The sequence below is a fragment of the Ambystoma mexicanum genome, chromosome 2p (assembly GCF_040938575.1).
Source record: "Ambystoma mexicanum isolate Mex_15411 chromosome 2p, UKY_AmexF1_1, whole genome shotgun sequence".
Taxonomy (NCBI): domain Eukaryota; kingdom Metazoa; phylum Chordata; class Amphibia; order Caudata; family Ambystomatidae; genus Ambystoma; species Ambystoma mexicanum.
Genome location: NC_090923.1, coordinates 901438114 through 901457529, shown reverse-complemented (window position 1 = coordinate 901457529; position 19416 = coordinate 901438114). Strand labels below are relative to the sequence as shown.

The following is a 19416-nucleotide window of genomic DNA, read 5'->3' as shown; positions in this document are numbered from 1 at the left end:
GTAATGAGGCCCTATATCTTCAAACTCTGAATGCAGATAAAATTCGTATTTATTGTCTGTTAACCGGACCAATCTCTCAAAATATGGTCAGTCCGGACTAAATCCGGGCAGGTGGCAACCCTAGTACTAAGTGAACTGGACTCATTAATTGAGGCAGCGCGTATGTGGCGAAGGAGACCAAATTTCACTTAGTGGCGCGGATGGGCGAACAAGGCTCGAGGGAGATACCTCTCAACCCACACACTTTTGGCAGGTGTCAACCGCCAAACTCCCTACCCACCCATACAAGTCAATGGGCTTTCATGCCCCCGCTCCAGCAAAATGGTGTTCTCACCCATGGGGGCACACAATGTTGAGAGCTGTGGGCCTATGCATGCAAGGATGTGCGAAGAGACATTGAGCCCACAGAGCTGGAGAACAGCGGTCATCTTTCCTTATGCACTCTTGAACTCTTCATCCCATCCCTCTGCATACATATTTGATTGCTACATTTACAGCATGCAATAAACAATATGGCTTTATAAATACACAACATCCCTTTATATAATCCTCTTCTTCTTTGCAGTATTACGTTTCGGCATCACAGATACGAAATCAAGGTCTTTGACACACGAACTGTACATGGGAGGAAGGAACTTTCTTTACACACGTCCCCTTTGCCCTAACATGAACTCCTTCCTCTCGCCCATTCTGAGTAGGAGGCCCGAACGCGGAAGAGGGGCCCCGGCATTCAAGGGCACAAAACGCATGCGCACAGCAGGGACTGTAAACATTGCTACTATTTTATGGCGGCTAGGCATGGTGCCTCCACTCTAACAACGTTTTTTCACCATTGCTCTTCGTTTCAATGCGCCCTCCCGCTCCTTTAGACACCGCCCCTACACTGACGTTGCTACTATCTAGAAATAGGCCAACTGTCGGTCTTCAGGCCGTGGAACACGCTGTGTCCTTGAACCTGACGGTAGGCGCACCTTCCTCCCCCATTCCTCCAACAGTCCCCGCCCCTTCTCCCTTTACGTTCCGCCCCTCCATAATGCTATCTGGTCGGCGGTGGCAGGTCTTGCAGGCCAAGTCTTCTCCTGCTCCCCCGATGATGAAAGGAGTGGACAGAGCTTCTCCGCAGACTCCGCCTTTCCGCGGGGCTCTTCTAGCTCAGACCGCACCTCCTCGAGGCCACGCCTTCTCATGTATTGGCCCCGCCCATTTCATCTTCTGGGACCATCGGCTCGTGCAAGTCCCGCCCCTTAAGACGTAGTCCCCGCCCCACATCCCCGCCTACCCCGTTTCAGCCCCTCCCAGGTCCCGCCTCCTCCCCGGTGCTACCTTGAACCTGGCGCTCCTGGGCACACAGCTAGCGAAGACGGAGGAGGGACCCGGACAGGAACCCGGGGAGGAGCAGCATGTCCCGGAGGAAGCAAGGCAGCAAACCTCAGCACCGTAGCAGCCTCACTGGTCAGTACCGGGTGGAATAAGGGGGCTGGGGTTACCGGACACTGAGAGGTGGTGGGTCGAGAGGGGAAAATAACACCTGGGAGAACGGTGAGTGCGGGAGGGCGCCCAGTGCTTTTCTACGGAAATTGTATTTTTCTCTAAAGATCGGACATGTGTTCTTTATCTGCTGGGAGTCATCGCTATTGATACCAGACATATGTTCTGCATGCAGCCTCCCCCCCCCCCCCATCACTTCCAGGCGTGTTATCTGCGTGAGTGCTGTGTGTCAACACCTGACATGCGTTCGCAATAAGGCAGCGTACGGCTGCCATGTGTCCTTTCTGAAAAGTGTGCTGCATAAGTATTCTGGGAGTACAGAGATATCAGTGATAAAGTGGTTGATGCACAGTTGGGGATGGATCACGCGGTGTGTACTTCGAGGCTCGAGCGAGCTGTCACTTGTTTCTGGTTCGAATCGTGTTGTTCAAAGGCATTGTTTTGAGGTTTTTGTTTAATCAATCGAAGATCATGCACTTGCGCAGTTTGGTGGGCAGAGCCTTCCAAATGATAGTGGAAGGTGTACATAGAGGCCAAGTTGCCCTGTGTCATGAGACCGTCCTGGTTTTTCCCATTGCATGCTGGGACTTGTGCTTTCATATATTCCATTGTAAGTATGGGCTTAAACGCCCCTGCATGCAAAGTTAAAAGCCGGGACAGGCTCGTGGTGCCACACTTTACATTGGGCGACTTGGCCGCCGTGGATCAGGAGTACACGTGGACATGGTCTGGTGGGTTCTGGCGTTTTGAGATGGGGAATTGAGCGCCTTCTTAACTCCCATGATGGACACGATGCTTGCAATTTGTCAGCACGGCGTGCACCGGTATTGTGGTGTTTGGCGTAAAAAATGATGTGGGTAGTCAGCCTGCACTGACAATCAGCCCTCCGGTTGTAGAGAACATATGTTTGCGTAAATAACGTGGAGGGGGGCAAAGAGGTGAGGACGGGGGTCTTCGGACTCTGTAGATGTTTTGGACTACAACCACACGGTCCCTCGCCATTGGCTGTGCTCATGGCAGTTTCGGTATGAAACATTTGGAAAGCCAAAGGTTGCAGACTCCTGGGCTGGGACATGGCACCAAGAGCCCATTCCCAAGACGAAAAAGGCCTGGACAATTGACCGAAATCTGGTGTCCGCATAAGAGCCGCCGGTGGCTTATTTCAGGATCTGCCTGATGAGGTGGACTGGTTGGATCAGGGAAACGAGTACGAAGCTAAAAGTTCACCCTGCTTTGAAGGTTTCTCTCCCTCCACCAGGTGTGGATTGGGAGGTGTCACAATTCCGCGCGTTTTTCCCTCAGTCAGAGCTGGCAATGTGGACATGGGGACGCCCGTCCTCCACATATGACTCTGTGGAGATATTCAAAGGACGGGCCTGTGTTGCGCAGTTAATGGGTGACACTCTAAAAGTGAGACCCGCAAATGACTCCCCACTATGGCCCTCTCGCCCAACATAGACCCCGGATGCACGCTTCTTTTCACGAGTGATTGGCGGTAAACACGTGTGCGCAGTGCCTGCGCCTCTTCATAGTGTGGGCAAAGGGGTAGAAATAAGACTGAGCGCAGCGTGCACACCCTTGTCGCAACACCCTGTGTCCATGCCACAGTATGCATTCTCGCGGTGTCTTCACATGGTGCACGGGCGAGTGTAAACACATCGTGTCTGTACTTGTGGCTATGCTGTGTGTGCGCCCAGTGGTATTAAAAACTGCAGGTGCACGGCGCCACCAATTAATGTTTGTACGCGGAGATATGCAGACCAGTCTATACTGGGTGCATGAGGGGAGACAAACACCTTTTCTCCACACCCGGCTCACCGCATGGCATATTTTCTGTGGTGAAGCACAGCAGATGCCTCTGTCACGGTGTGGAGTGTGCAGTGATAGTGTGGAGTGTGCACAGTGATATCACACACATCTCCTTGTGGTCTACTACACGAAGTGCCGCCCACCGGTATCAGTCGCCGCGTGGTGTGATACAGCCGTATAATAACAGTGCCGTTCGCACCGTGGTTCCACCACGTTCCTTGTCTGTGTAGGGACACACACACACAATGTGCGGACACGTGTCTACGCCCGGCGTGAGAGCAGCACCTGTGTCGGCGCACGGGGGATTCGGGCAGCGGTGTAATCTGACGGTGTGCACAGGAGGCCGCCATGCCTTGCGCGTGCAGCCGCCCCGGGTGTTTCTTCCGGGGGAGGCCAGGCCAGTAGCAGGATGCCCAGGTTTGAAGCAGGAAACGTGTTCCTTATCTGTGATCGGGGCAGCCATGGGAGAGGGACCTTGACCATGTGTCAGTGCCTGAAGCGGGGCTGGGATGCAGGGGGAGGGACTGGCGAGAGCGAGGAGGGACTCGGAAGAAGTGGGAGGCGACAGGGGTGCAAGATGAGGCGGGAGGAGGGGTACATGAACGGCGGAGGAGGAGGGGTAGATGGGCAGGTTCAGACTGCTGTTCTGCGAGAGATCAGGGACAGAGAAACCGGAGGAGCGGGGGACATGCAGCCGGGCGGTGGGCGAGGAGGGGTCAGGGAAATAGTTAAAGGGAAGAGCGCAGATACACAGAATGAGCGATACACTGGCGGGGGAGGGGTGACACGGGGTCAGGGGAGACTGAAGAGAACATCGGAACTTTAAAAATGCCTCATGTAAGTGATGCGCTCCGGGTCCGATTGCCTTTCTGCTCGCTGCCTGTGTTATGCTAAATGCACACCTCTATGCGTCCCGGCAGTGCCAATAAACAACCCACGCGCGGCGCCTTCAGTTGGGCAGATCGAGCTCTCCGGGATGGCACAGAAGGCGGGGGGAGGGGGGGGGAAGGGACTTCGGAGGGTGTCAGTGGACTGAGGAAGTGGTGTCTGCGCGAGAAGGAATAGTGACAAGGGCGCGAGGAGCAGGAGAGGTGGCAGGGGGTCGGGGAGAGAGGGGCCGAGCAGGGTCCGGTTTGGATAATAAAGATTCTGACACAAAAACACATTCCACTTGGCCGAATGTGGTATGTGTGCCACTTTTCGCAACCTTTGGCTTGTAAATGTGTAATGCACATCGGGCTAGTGACGTGGGCCGTGACGACCAGCTGCACAGTGAACTAAGCCAACCAGGGGTGTACTCTGAAGCCAACATAGTTTGTGCTTTGTGCAGAAATATAAACACACTCTGAGGCTCTCAGAAAAGAGTGCCGTGGCGAGAGGCCCACCGGCAAATCGCCAGCCTTCCCTGTAGGCCAGTCCCCCCCTGTAGGCCAGTCCCCCAATGTAATTGGCCCGTAAAGCCCTTGTCAAGCCCGTAATTCTAGTATCACTTTTTGGGCCGGTCTAAGCCCGGGGCTGAGAACGTAGATGGCTTGAGGTTTCTAGGTAGAGAAAGTGCTGGGGCTGTGAAAATATTGAGACACACGGGTACTAGAGGAAAGGAGTACCCCATGCTGGCACCTGCCGTTATGATCATGGTTGTCCCCCAAGTGTTTTAGTGGCTATGCTTTTGTGGGGACCCCGTGCAGTTGTTCATGACATGCAGTTGAACTGTACTTAGGACATCTGTGTTTTGTGCGAGGTATTACATGCATGTATCTTGTTAGTAGGACCTGTATTTTGGCCGGCAGTAAACGCAAGTATTCATTTGGTTGGATTCAGGGCAGTTGTTGGTCTAAACACAGGTATGTTGTTGGCATGCCTCAAGGTTGATGTATGTGGTATACACGGTTGTGTGGTCAGTGGTACCCAGGGCTGGTGCAGCTAACTTACACGGATGTTCTGCTGTACACAGGGTCCACTGTATGGCTCGTATGGGAGCACTTTGAACAAGTCTCGGTAGGATAGCTCAGGGGCAACGTGCTTGCCTTGGAAGCAAGAAGGCACACTGCAATACAGGTACGATCCGAGGGTCCGCGCTTAGAAACCTCTGGGTATTAAGTGCGTTATAAATAACATATCATATCAGTAGGCAGAGATAATAACATGCAGATACAAAAACCTTCTAGAAGCCACAGCTCCAGTCTGGAAGAAATATGGTACACCCTGGAATGTCACCAGGGGACAAAGTGAAAAATGCAGTGACAATACTGGCCGCTTAGATTATCTGAGGACAACAGAAGCAGAATGGTCTATGCCCCCTCCAGAAACCATCTAGGAATAGACATGGCATCAACACAGCAGCAGAGCTACCCTGCACCCCCCCTCCCATCTAAGCTAATCCACCCCCCTCTCTTTCATCTGCCACACTGCCTGGAAGCCATGCAAATGGCCAGGGTGGATGCTAGGAATCCCAGCAAGTTATCATTTACATATTTTGATTAAAGCATCTCACAACATGCACTCTAGCCAATACCAAAACCAGCATGGGCTTTGCGACCCTCTCCCCCGGGGGCGGTCGGCGTGCCAGTCCTATGCAGCCCCCGCATCAGTCGCCATGGATAGGTCAGTTCAAGTCATACCTCCTCTAGGGCCGAGGGTGTGACCTAGCCCGGCTTTGATCTCCAGCCAAGACCAAGTTGCATAGTAGAGGCCGACTTCGTCCTGCAGGCCCCAGGCGGTGGCACGCAGACTGTCCTGTCCCACATCTCTCCCCATCAGGGGAGCAAAGTGACCCAAACCTCTGGGGTGAGGGGCCGATCCATCAGAGACTCTGTGTGGGCCGGGCAAATCTACTTGCATGAGCCCCTATCCCAGATTCCCCCTGGAATGTTAGGGGGAACCAGTGTCAAATTAGTAGCACATGGTGCAATATATATATATATATATATATATATATCTCATGAACCAGTAACATTCCCAAACAGGGACATTGCCCTCATTGCATAACCTTATTTGTGCTTGATGCCCTCTAAGCTATGTTAGTCCTAATATTTACATAATGTCTATGGGTATTCCCATATAGTGCAAACGCTTATTGCATAACTTTGCATGTACCCAATGCACTGCTTAGCATGTCATGTTTACCAAGCATGCATGTACTGTGTGACATGGAATTGCTCGGAATTACCCAAATTGTTTGAACACAATTGTTCGAATTACCTAATTGACCGAAAGTCGAGGGTCCGAATTGACCTTTGCACAATTGACCATATATATATATATATATATATATATATTTATATGATGGGGTTGCGGGGGTTTCCCCCCGCATATATGTACCAATTGACCTTCACAATTCGGTCAATTGTGCAAAGGTCAATTGTAATTCGAACAATTGTATTTCGAACAATTCGTATACAACCGAATTGCGCAGCCCTGCATTGCAGTCAGTTTCTCTGGGGATGCATAGTTGTGAGTGCGCACGCGCTGCTCTCTGCACCTTTTTAGTGCCACATCCCCAAATTAGCTGGTTTAGCCCCATGCCAAATCCGGTTCCCATGCCAGCAATCACTTAGTCACTAACACAGCACATCCCACAGGACCCCACACCCCATGTATACAAGTGCAAATTACAACATTACTCTACCAGTGATCTGTGCCAGAAATGGACTTTTACCTACAATCGAAAATGTAATGGACCATTTATCAAGTAATATTAGCAACCTTGAAATGCAGTGCAACCCAATATACTGCCATATGAAATCACACAGCACCCTGCATCCAAAACATGCAGCTGCTCCAATATCGAGTTAATAATGTACTAGTTATCGCTGCTGACGTAGCCAATTTCCTGCAATCCTGAATGATTAAGCAATGCAGCGTACGGGATGTTATTTTATATATGTATAGCGCCTCCTGCTATGTGTGACGGCATCAAAGCGCTGTAGCAAGCTTGGCCCTCTGACAAATCACGTTCTATGTTCAGACCACAGTCTCCGGGACGCTCAGGCAACCCCAGGCTTTGTGCGTTGCTAGTTAATGGTGCATGTCCAGCTGCATCCCATGGAAGTGGCTGAGGTTCAGGGGCGCAGCCAGAAGCGGGGACCCAAGCAATTAACAGCACTTGACATATCACGAGGTAACCTAACATCACAGGCTAGAGACAGAATTATTTGTATGGAAATGCGACCACTTTGATATTTCCAAAGTCATATTGTTCACAGCAATCAATAACCGCCTCTGAAATCATTCTACCGCTCTGCCCAATGGCCAACATTTCTTGACAATATAGGCTGAAACACGTGCATGGGGTTGCTGTTGGTACTCTTGTTCAGAAGGGAATTGCCATACCATTTTGGTGCTGGACTGCCCATGTAAGCGGGACAAAGACTGATATGCAAATGGATATTTCCCATCTGTGAAAGGTACAGTGAGCAAAAAGCGATGGCTGCGAACTCTCAAAGTGGGAAAAAACCACAGAACAGGTTCTCATGCCATGTTCTGCTACCTTTTTCTTAAAAGGTTTGCGCAATGAAGCATACTTCACCCTAAGACCAAGACACATGTCCACTCAGAGTTTCCCTGAGTACCGCACTAAGACACCACAGATCCACCAACACAATGCTTTGCACCCTCCTTAAACACCCAATTCTGCCGGAAACCATACATCACCACAGGCATCATTTCAATGACCAACTTGGGCCACACGCTAACCACTGCTCCAGACAACTCACACAATATGTAAATCTTACACACCACGCACGGCCCAATCTTTTCCGATCTTCACGCGTCAGCATTGCAACAAGGCAGACTTGCCCTGCTCCCTGCGTCGCATCCCTGTCCTTGGCAGACCCGAAAGTGCCAGGAGGATATGGAAATGGCCGAAGCTGTGCTGTACAAGGCCCAGCGACACAGCACAGCACTCTGTTGCAGAGTGTTTTACTCAGCCTTCCCCAAGCAGCTGCAGTGACTGGGAAGAGCATGGCAGGGAATGGACATGGGTTCCGCTGCAGCCAGTCCACTGGACTGGAATCTCTGCTGCCCTAACTGGCTATTGGCAATATATAGTCTCCTGTAAAACGAAGCCATATGGAATCGAGGCAGGGCCAATGCTACAGTAATCTAATGCTAAGAGAGGCTTTTTTTGCAGAGTAGCCTAAACTGATTCACTTCTAGTGACTCCCAATTTTTTAAGATTATGCAGTGAGATTAATTTATTTCTGAAGGATGTCACAGTTAAGCAGTGATGTTGCGATCTTTTAACCACTGTAATTTAGCAATACCTACATTTCGAGCTCTAGCTGGCACTAATATTTCAGTTTTGGTTATTAAGAACTACAAAAATGCTATCATGCAGAGTTTACTTGCACAGTAAATAAATCACACAGCAACCTAACAATATATACATCCATATAGAAACATGTTAAGCCAAGTGCAACATTGTAACTTCAGTTTCCACATCCCGAATGGAAGACTGGAAGTCCCATAATGCTGAGTAAAATATCTTCTGTTTTGCACCACTTTCACACAAAAGAAGCGATTTGAGTGATATGGTCACCTGCCTATAATCAATTCTTACCACAAACTTCCTGCTTGTTGATATGTGTGATGTTAAGATCATTTTAATATCCACCCTTTTTCTCGTGTCAAACTTACAGGAATCATGGCTGTAAACTAATCTTTAAAAAGGATTTTTATTTTGGGATTCACTTTAATGTTCATGGGAGAAGGCATAGATTTCGCAGGTAGCAGGGGCTTTGTGCGAATGTTCTGCTGTACATGTCCCATTGCAGTTCAATCACAGATATGAAAAGGTACTGCCCATAAGGTCTATTTGTTAATAAAGAAATTGCCAGCCATTATTAAGTTGTGGGCCTCAAACACAACACTCGTCTGTCCCCATCAAGAAAGCAAGGTCCCATTTGGCATTAGCAGAGGCCTAGACAGGGTAGGGCCTGAGCGGGCAAGGCCCACCCAAAATCTGTAAATGCCCCCTCATCAGCCCTGTGTGGGCATTTACTGATGTTAATGTCAGTGCGGTGGGCCCAACTACATTAGCTTAAGGCCACACTTGTTAGACAATCATGGCTACGCCTCTGCCAATTAGCTCATTTTGTCTGTCTCCTCAACATGGCCAGCCCCAAAGACTTAGGGCCTAATTCACAGAATCGCTTTATGATGGCAAACACCCATTGGAAAACGCGCTGTGAATTAGGCCCTTAATGCCATCCCGAGGCTGAACCTATCCACACGGGCAGCCAGGCCAACTTCTCTGGCAGCGATGGACTGGGAACCAAAAGAGGCCCTGGGAAAAATGTTCATAGTGGCCCCATATTACACATTTTAGCAAGCCCAACCCTTTTCCTATGAGAAAATATGGAACGAATATAGGTTTCCACACAAGAGGCCCAGGGTGCAGAGTCCCCCAATCACCCGGGAATCTCCAGAGTTCCCTATAGGCCAGTCCAGCCCTGTTCTCTAGCAGCAACATGGGGCGGTACCTCTGACTCCATGACCTAGGTCTGCTGTAAGCATTAGGCCCTTGCATTATCTGTTCACATTTGGTTTATTTACGCGGATCCGGGATTCGAACCTCTGTTGCTCCGCGTGCGCGTTGCCCCTGTGCTATCTCCTTAACTTGATATCTGGAATGTTGAATGCATCGTCCCTGAAAACACAACATGCCCAACCACTGCTGTATCTAATGGCTCTTTAATTCCTCAAAGTAGCCCACTCGCTCCCAGCACCACTCACCCCGTAAAGCGGTTGGTCCCCTCCCCCGCCCCCCGCCTGCTCCGTGGGCTGAGCCGCAGCTGGGCAGGACTCCAAGGCGCCGTGACAGATGATCCCTGGAGAGCCCGTGGGCCTCTGGCACGAGCACGGGCTTTTCCAGAGCCGTCTGTTTACGACTCCAGGTACTGGGCCCAGTCCCCTTGCCCGCGCTGGCGAGGGTCCAGCAGGCCCGATCAGCAACACCTGCTTTCCGCCCAGGCTGGTCTCTCGGTGGCGTGCCCGAGCACACCTTTGGCAGGCCCCACTGTCTGACGGTTGAGGACTTGACGGGCCGAGTCTGTAAGGTGTGTCCCTCCCTGCCCATGGACACAAACAAGTCCAATGTGGGAATCTTCCCCCGCTCTATCGCAGGCACGTGATTTTTCCACCACGCCCAGGCAGGTGTGCGGGGAAGGGGTGTCTGCCCGCTCTGGAGCCTGTGTTTTTCTTGTCTCGTGGCCAGCGCCTGCCACTGTTCTTCACGTTTAACTTTTTACTGATGCTGTAAAACTCGAGCGCCCAGGTTTAGATGATGGTGTTTCTGATGCGTTGCACTAGCTGATTAAATACCCTTGGAAGGTGGGAGATGCACATACCCCTCCCCCCTTCACCCCCAACCTCTCTAAATACAGCCCTCTGTGTTTCTAGCACTCCAAACGGCACCAGCCAAGGGCGGGTGAGCTTCCTTCCTTCCTTCCTTCCTTCCTTCCTTCCTTCCTTCCTTCCTTCCTTCCTTCCTTCCTTCCTTCCTTCCTTCCTTCCTTCCTTCCTTCCTTCCTTCCTTCCTTCCTTCCTTCCTTCCTTCCTTCCTTCCTTCCTTCCTTCCTTCCTTCCTTCCTTCCTTCCTTCCTTCCTTCCTTCCTTCCTTCCTTCCTTCCTTCCTTCCTTCCTTCCTTCCTTCCTTCCTTCCTTCCTTCCTTCCTTCCTTCCTTCCTTCCTTCCTTCCTTCCCTCCTTCCCTCCCTCCCTGGGTAATGGCATGCATCCAGGTTTTGCACAGGCCCCAACAGGGTGTCAGGAGAGGTTTGTCGAGGTAGGCGACATACAGCAGATAGAACTTTCTTCTTTGACCAATGACTCTTTCTGCTTTGCCAGTGATCTTGGCTCTATTAGCCAACCTGCCTTGACATGCGCCGACTCGTCCATATGCAATGTTTGGAATGATGCGGCGTGAAGTCAGTGGTCACTCAAACAGGAGGCTTTGTGTCTGTAATAAAAGGGATAGGGTATGGGAGAACATGGAAGCATGGCATTGCGAGGCATGAGTGGTCGATTCCGGGCCCTCCACTGGCGGTGACATGTGTTGGGGTGGTCGATAAAGGTCTCAATGGGAAAGAAGGGTTCACGTTGCACGTGTCATATTCTTGACTGGGGCACTTGGTGAACAAAGAATCTGTGCTGTTAAGAAAACAGAGTCGTTAACGAAACAGGTATTTCTCCTAAACGCAGAGACTTCTGACTCCAGCCAAGGAACTGTAGTTCATAGGTGCTCTCTTCTTGATACACCTAGCCAGGGTCCTCCTTCTCTTGGACATGATCTAGACCATTATATGGGAAGTGGCAGGACTGTGCATCTGTGCGGCAGCTCCAGAAAGGCAGTGGCTCAGAGTACAGGGGCTGGTGATGACATATCTTTGTAACACCCTGAGCTCACTTCCACTTCCGGCCCACCTTTCGCCTCTCCATCATCACTGGGCACCAGCACCAACGGACTACAGGGTCTTGGTACCACTGACACCAGCACGCAAGCAGAAGCTCCAGTGGTGCATGCCTCTTGCCAATCTGCCAATGGGATCTGTCCCAGGATCGACCACATAGATCCTGATGACAGATACCAGTCATTACGGGTAAGGGCTTTTCTGGAAGACTCAACTGCCCAGGGCTTGTGGTCTCCCTTCGAAGCCCTGAAGACCTCTGATTTGAAGGACCTGAGAAGCAGTCCGAAAGGCTCTATTTTCTCTTCAGATGACAGGCCATCAGCTACTGTTCAGGACAGACGTTATGATCACCCTAACAAACAACACATTGGCATCATATGGGCTATGCTGGGGAGGGAGGCATTCTCTCTGGGGTGTTTGGTGGCGATAACCCTGTTTCCCATCACATCATCCCACATTAGCTGGTGGAGAACACCGTGGCTGACTCCTTAAGTTGGATTTATTCATCATCCTAGGAGCTCCATCGCAGCCTATCATGCAGCTCACTCATACTCTCAGGAGTATGGCTTTTGACCTCTTTGCATGCAGGGGCAATATGCAACTACTCCCCTTTATTTACAGGTTTCCAAACCCAACAGCATGGGTCATGTATCCCTTGACCTCTCCCTCCATTCCCTCTGATGCCAAGGGTCCTCTGAGTGCACGCCCTGAGTGGCCAACCCCCAACTGCATCAGGAGAACCTGGATTCCCCACCTTCGAGCTCTAGCGGGGGCCAGGCCATTCACCTTTCCCATGTAGAGAGTCCCTGCTCCTGCCAACAGATCAGCAACTGGCCATGGCTAGCATGGGCCTTCAGCTGGACGGACTTCTCTGACAAAGGCCCCCCAGAAGATGTCTCCTTCTATGTCCCTTCACCCAGCTGTCCTAAGCAAGCCACTGGGGAACCCCTTCATCCGGGTGCAGTAAAATGAGTCTACTCCCATTAAAGTGTGCTTAGCTGATAATCTCAGGTTCTTTCCCTAGTTCTTATATCGCTTCAGGTTCCCCGCCCCCATATGGACCTCTATACACACCAGACTTTCACTTCCTCATCACGAAGGCTGCTTTTTCGTGGCCATCACAATGACATGGAGGAACACTAGTAAACCAGGTGCTCTCCTGTCTTCTCTCTATTTCCAGGTGTTTCCACATTGCATTTTTCGGAGATGTGACCCCACGGTTTGACCTAAGGTGGTGTCCACCTTCCACGGCTATAGTGGCCTCAATAAAGGACTTCATCGGGGCTGCCATGTGATCAACCTTATAAACCATCATGCGCCACTGCAGGTTGTATCTCCAGGGCCAGGTGCACTCCGCCTTTGCCCAGTCAGTGGTACAAGTTGCACATCAGTAATCTAGTGCGATGTCCTAGAATATAGTTACCACACGGTGTGCAGCATCCCTCTGGTCCGACATTCCTTTTGGTGAAATGGGGTGGTTAGATCGATCAGAATATGTGGCATGCTTCAATTGGTGAGTACAGGGATGAGGCAAAGGGACATGGGGTAATGGCTGGATTACTTACTGGTAATCTTCTTTGCTCCTAGTCCTGCTCTTGCTCTGCAAATCACTCCTGTTCACTCCTAATTGCCTGGGGCATGGATTGCTCCGGCCACTTGTGTAGTGCACAGTATGAATAGTGCATGTATGTATGGGATTTATAACGCGCAAACCTACCTGGGAAGTAATGGAGTGTTGTGCGGGTGGCGGGTGGAGTTCACAGGAGTTACAAATGGGGTGCAACAGTGGTAGAACAACTGGGATGTGCAGGGGGAGCAGTGGGTGGGGTCTCCAGAGGCGAGGAAAGGTTGAGTGAAGGGATCAGTGATTGTCAAGATGTTCTTTGAAGAGTATAGTTTTCAGGTCTTTTCTGAAGTGTTGGGGGGACGGGCTGGTGCTATCTGGGAAGGTGGCGTGTTCCAGAGCTGTTTTTCTCCATTTGCAGTTCTTTGTTCCCTGCTTGGCAATATTGTCTTCTGGGGGTGCTCTGGCTCTCGGAGATGGCCAGGTAGAGTGGTGTTTCAGTTGGAACTGCTTTGTAGGTGATCCAGGCAGTCTTCAACGTGATGCATGCTTGAAGGGCTAGTCAGTGCTGCTCCCTGAGGATGGGGGTGATGTTGAATTTTCTTAGTATTGATGAGACCTGCTGCATCATGGCGGCATTTGGGACTCCTGCTAGTACAGCGATGCCACTTTCCATGCGGATGATGACCAGGGCCTGGGCAACCTTTTGAAAACTCTGGGCAGAGATGAAAGCTTGACTTTGTGGAGGAATACAAGCTGGTACCATGCTGCCTGGGTCTTCTTGGTGATGTGTGTTTGAAATGAATGTCACAGTCGATAGTAAAGGTAGGAGAGTTTGCACCGGGTGAGAGCTGAGGTGTGAATTCGTCAATCTTCATACTAAGCCAATTCTTCACGTGGGTGTGCTTGGTGAGGTTTCCTACGAGAATCCATTCAGCCTTTGAAGGGTTGAGTTTCGGGTAGATGGATGCTTGACATCCCGGATTGAAGGAGGGACAGACTGTGATTGAGTTGCTGAATGGCGTCAGTGGCATTGATCTTTAGGTACAGCTGTGTATCTTCTCCATATTTGTCTATTAAGATAGATGTGTTGGACAAGGAGTTCCCCCAGAGGTCTCATGCCGAGGTTGAATATGTCGGGGGACATGATGGAACCTTGTGGACCTCTGCAGATTGTTGGGTGGCGCTGGAATCTGTTTGGGCCCATCTAGACCAGTTTGTCTCGGTTGGAGAAGTTTGAGGTGAACAACTGCAGGACGAAGCCCATGCTCGTGGCGAGGATGTTGAGGACGGGCTCATGGTCAATGGTATCAAAGGCAGCAGAGCCGTTGGGTAGGATGAGTAAGCAGGGATCCCGTTTGTTCAGGATACATAGAACGTCATTGATAACTTGGATGGTGGCAGTCTATGTGCTGCATCGGGGGGTCGGAACTGAAGTGGTAGCCCTGTGGAGATTCTGCTTAGTGGAGGGCAGCAAAAACGGGGTGAATAATCGCAATGGCCTGCATTTATATCCAGATGCAGTAAGGGGTGGAGCCAAACGGTTTTGCGAAAAGAGATGCTGATCAGAAGGGAAAAGTCTTCATGTGGTGAGTGCTTGGAGTAGGACGAGGCACATTGGGGCTGGGGAGTCATGCCATTGGTTCATGCACTAGCTGAGTTCTGCTACCTGTGGCAGGTAGTTCCAGTCTCTCACTGGGTGCTAGCCTCCTTGTGTAGCGCACTTCACCTCCCACCCCACAGGCCCCTCCGGACATGATAGGGGGCCATCATCGTGACCCAGGCTGACAAGGTGTGGCTTTGTCTCGACCTTCGCGTGAGGCGCTTCACCTGAGCTCAGTCAGGTGGCTTCCCTCCAGTTCTTTGGCAGCGTGTGGCAGCTGGGCGCAGAGTGGGCGGTTCGACTTAGGCTGGACCATAACACCCTTTTGTCTGAGCGCTAGCAATGCAGCTGTGTGCTGCTGCCCTCCCTCCCAGGCCCTGAGACACTGGGTGTTTGTTTGGGACGCTTTATCATCTCGATCCATCTTGTTATGATGAGTACGTCGAACGCCTAAAGGCCATTCTGGTGGCCAGCTGCCAAGAATGTGTGAGCAGGTCCACACCTCGCCCCACCTGCGCCAGCTGCTCCCTTGTTCTCAGACTTGTGGGCTTCACTGCAGAAGTGGCGTGGCCGAGCTCCAAGCGGCCGTTGGTGATGGCGAGGTGTCGCCCTGCCATTCAGAGCCGGGACGCCGGCCTGGGGCGGAGCAGCCAGCCTCCGTTCCCACAGGTGTGCGGCACAGCTGCACCCTCTCGCTGCCTTGGCAGCCATGGGCCTGCACTGGTTCGGCTTTGAGGCCACATCGGACTGCCCCTTAATGCCACATATCGTAGGACTCTGTCCCAATGTGAGCTGTGGGTGAATCGCTCACTAGCATAAGTGGAGCAAAAGGGATTAGCTGTTCAGTGCATCCCACCAAAGTACCTTGAAGTGCGTGACAGAAGTGGGGTGACTTGGCCTCTCTAGCTCCCCATGGAAGGGTGCCCGCTCTGCTCATAACCACCACGAGAGCTGTTGAGTTGATCAGTGTAACTCATTCGCTGTTGTTGATGCCAAGGTCGGCCCCAATTTTGGCCTTTGTACTCGGATACCGATAAGAGTCTTCGGCAACCTAAGTCTCAGAAAAAGCCTAGTGGAGGAGGCACCGTCTCTGGCAGCACAGCAAGTGGGCGAAGCGGTCAGGGGGGGAAGTGGAGGTGGCAGCAGGCAGGCCCGTCTACACGGGATTCCCACCTGAGCAGCACACTTTCCACAGCGTCGGGCGCCATTTTGAGCTGGGCTCAGGTGCTGTGCAGCCACCAGGATGTAGGTAAACTGAAGAGCGAAGGCTGGGAGCTTTTGAATGAATCCTAGGCACCTCATTGCCCTGGCAGACTCTCCACAGCATCATCTGCCTTTCTAGTACCTGGAAGGGCATATGAAAACGCGGGCACAGTGCCACCCCAAAAGGGGCACTCGAGCGACAGCGGCCAGACTTCATGTGGCAAAAAGGGACAATACACTCGAGCCACAACTACCAGACTTCATATGGCAAAAAGGGACAATACTATTCCCTTTTGGGCACGGCCCATCTCCTGTCTGGCTATGATGCATAACGTGTTTGGGAACTGGTTCTGGGAAAGACTCGGTTGACTCTAACTAATGGTTCCTGGGCTGGCGACAGAGAGATAGTTTCCACTTCCTTCTCCCTACCAGAGATCCAGGCCAGAGCCTTTACACATAATTCCGAGTCTTGCAGCCTGTAGCCTGACAGCAGGAGAAACTTGGGGCACATGAACAGAGCGCTTGAGGTAACTCTGACAGAGAGAGAGATGCGCGTATGGACCGCCAGCGTGAGGAGTACAGGACACAGAGCATGTGTGATGAGATGTGGTCGCCCATAGGCAGACGGTATGCCTACAGCCTGTCACCTAATGGACTTCCTTAAGATCAAGCGCCTACTGATTCTTCGCTCCACAGTGTGCGCTTTATGTAGAGTCAGATCGGATTTGTACCTCATGCAACCTTGTATCCCAGTGGCTGCTCTGTCCTGCTGGGCCTCCACCAGCAGAGCTATGCAGAGTCTGTCTTTCTGCACCAGTAGGTGAGGGCGCTGCATTTAAAGAAACCTAGATGGTCAGACTGGATGGTCCCGGGCACCTGCTACGTGCTATTGGATTGCATCCATCATACTACTTTACTTACAGGGGGTCCATGAGAAAACGGATTTTGAGGAGAACATCTGGCTCCCCTAAACTGTTGATGACGTTTCCGCACGGTGAGTGTGTGGGTTGGCACTGGCCTTTTCAATAGCAGCAGCCAGGGGGAGCAGGTGCCAGGGGGTTCCGCTGCTCTTGGCAAGAGCTGCTGCCACTGTAGCTTGGGAGATAAAACATTGGCATGCCTGCAGTTGTTTAACCTTCGCTCTGAGGGGCATCCCTAGCCTGAATGCAATCGTGCTGGAAGCGTGCACACCTATGTCTTGATGGCGAGCATTAGTATCTCCCCACACTTGTGCGCTCCGTGCCTGACCGCACAAGTGTGGGGAGATATTTATGTTCTTCCTGTTTATTAGACTGTTCAGGTGTTACGGGCTTCTCCCCACCTGTTGCTGACACATGCCATCAATGCCAACACATAGTTGATATAATTGACAATAGGGTTGGCGCAGTGACACTTGGCAACTCCAACACACTTATTGGGCTATATCTTGATGCCTTCCGAATAGTACGGTTAGAAAGAGCAACATTGAGTCATTTCAAAGGCCTGCCTTTAGAGATCATTGGTCAGAAGAGAATCGGTTGTACAGACCACTCAACCCTCACCCCTCCCCCCACCCCCATTTTGTTTTATTTACAGAGTCAGAGACCAATTCTATTTTAGAAAGTATTGTTCTAGGAATTCGAGGGGAGGGGTTCTCCTCTAAAGAATATATTCTAATAGTGTGACCATTTTTACACTTTGAAGTATTTCTGACCCAATTTTCAGAATGAATGCAGACATGGCTTCATTTTTGCATGTGGAGGGGCAGTGTTGTTTGTGATTCTGCTGCAACATAATGTAAACATTGGAAAAAAGAATGTACATTTAAAGCAACACTGATAAATCTCTGGTCACAGAAAAATGGAGGAATTTCTTGTAAACATTGGGTGCTCTGGTAAGTGCACTCTGAATGTATTTTTGGGTTAGGCAATGACCATAACTAATCATGAAATTCCCCAAGATAGCCCCGGAATGGGCCCAGTTTAGCAGGAAATTGCTCCTGTGCCAGCAAATGGCCACGAGTTACCCAGTCCATGACATGAGAATGATTTGGATTTCCTAATTTCAATGAATTGTCCCAGTTTTTCCATGATTTGCCAGAGACCAGAAAATATGATCATACGGTACCAGAGAATGTCCCACAGCATACATGCCCACCGAGGCAACAGAATATTGTCCATCAGCGCCAATGTATCTTGGCAATCAGTGCCACTATGTATTGTCTACCAGTGCCACTGTGTACTTTGGATATGAGGCAATACACACGGTGAATTAGTGGCATCTAATATCATCCATTTGGGCCACATATTTGTCATCAATGCCACCCTACATTGTCAATTATTACCACAATTGGTATTCACATGTGCCATGGGCAGTTGTCCCTTGATGCCCTGGCATGTTGTCCCTCAGTGTCACTAAGATATATGACCAGTGTAACAAAAGGCTACCCATCAATGCTACTGAGTTCTTTTTTTCTGTCTATGCCACATGCTACATGCTCTTATCTGTTCGTGCCACCAGATAGTGTGTATTCATGCCACAGAATATTTCCTATAATTGCTGTGGATTTTTGTTAATCAGTTTCGCAGGCAATTGTCCACCGAGTCACACAGTATTGTCTATTAGTGACGCAGGTTCCAGTAAAGCATACAGTCCAACCATGTAACCTTATGTAGAAAAAGTGTGCCACAGAATGACGCTCACATGACTCCACAGTCCCGGCTGTTATTGTACATCAGTTCCCACAATATTACCAGTCAATTGTGCCAAATATTCATTATCGTTGAAAGATAACATCGTGCATAAAATTCCACTTTCAAGCATTGGCCTTAAATTGACATTCCCACCCGCAACTCCCCTTTTTTCTGACACCTCCCCCTTTACACACGTGTGCTTGAGTGATTGTCTACCCCAGCCATCTTGTCACTGCTGATAGTTGCTGTAAGTTACTCCTCGCCATGTAAAAACCAACCCTCCTACCATGCCTCATTCGTCACAAACATGCTACTAACAGGCGATAATGGTGTTCTTATACTCCAGTATAACAGAGACTAAAGATCTGGTCAGAAATGAAAAAGTGAAGACTGACCCAGTTTTGGAGGGCATGTGAACCATCCAAACTGTTAATCCAATTCTTAAAGGGGGGTTGCTCGACTCCTTGGTAGGTCAGTGGCCGGCAGAAAGCATTGTCGCCACAATTTCTTGTTTACTACAAGACCTTTTAAAGGAAGCACTGCAGAGGAACCAGCACCTTTGGTCTTCAGGCCTGGGTATGCCTGGGCAGAAGGGGAGTCTGGAGGCCTCCCTGGCAGGCCGGTGACTCTGGAAGTCTATGGGGAAAGGGCAGAGTGCATCTCATAT

The 19416-nt window shown here is 50.6% G+C and overlaps 1 protein-coding gene across 2 annotated transcripts in view; it reads left to right on the top strand.

Annotated features, from left to right (window-relative positions):
- The first annotated feature begins 967 nt into the window (after positions 1-967).
- The window catches only part of LOC138566885 (B-cell lymphoma/leukemia 11A-like), a 69049-nt gene continuing 50600 nt past the window's right edge, over positions 968-19416 (top strand). The window contains exon 1 of one of the 2 annotated variants that reach the window (XM_069644607.1): positions 968-1452. In XM_069644607.1, the coding sequence (XP_069500708.1) occupies positions 1401-1452 (52 nt within the window). In that variant the 5' untranslated portion in view covers positions 968-1400. Of the gene's footprint in view, positions 1453-1476; positions 1540-19416 lie in introns of those variants that run through there. The other variant, XM_069644608.1, reaches the window with a different exon arrangement.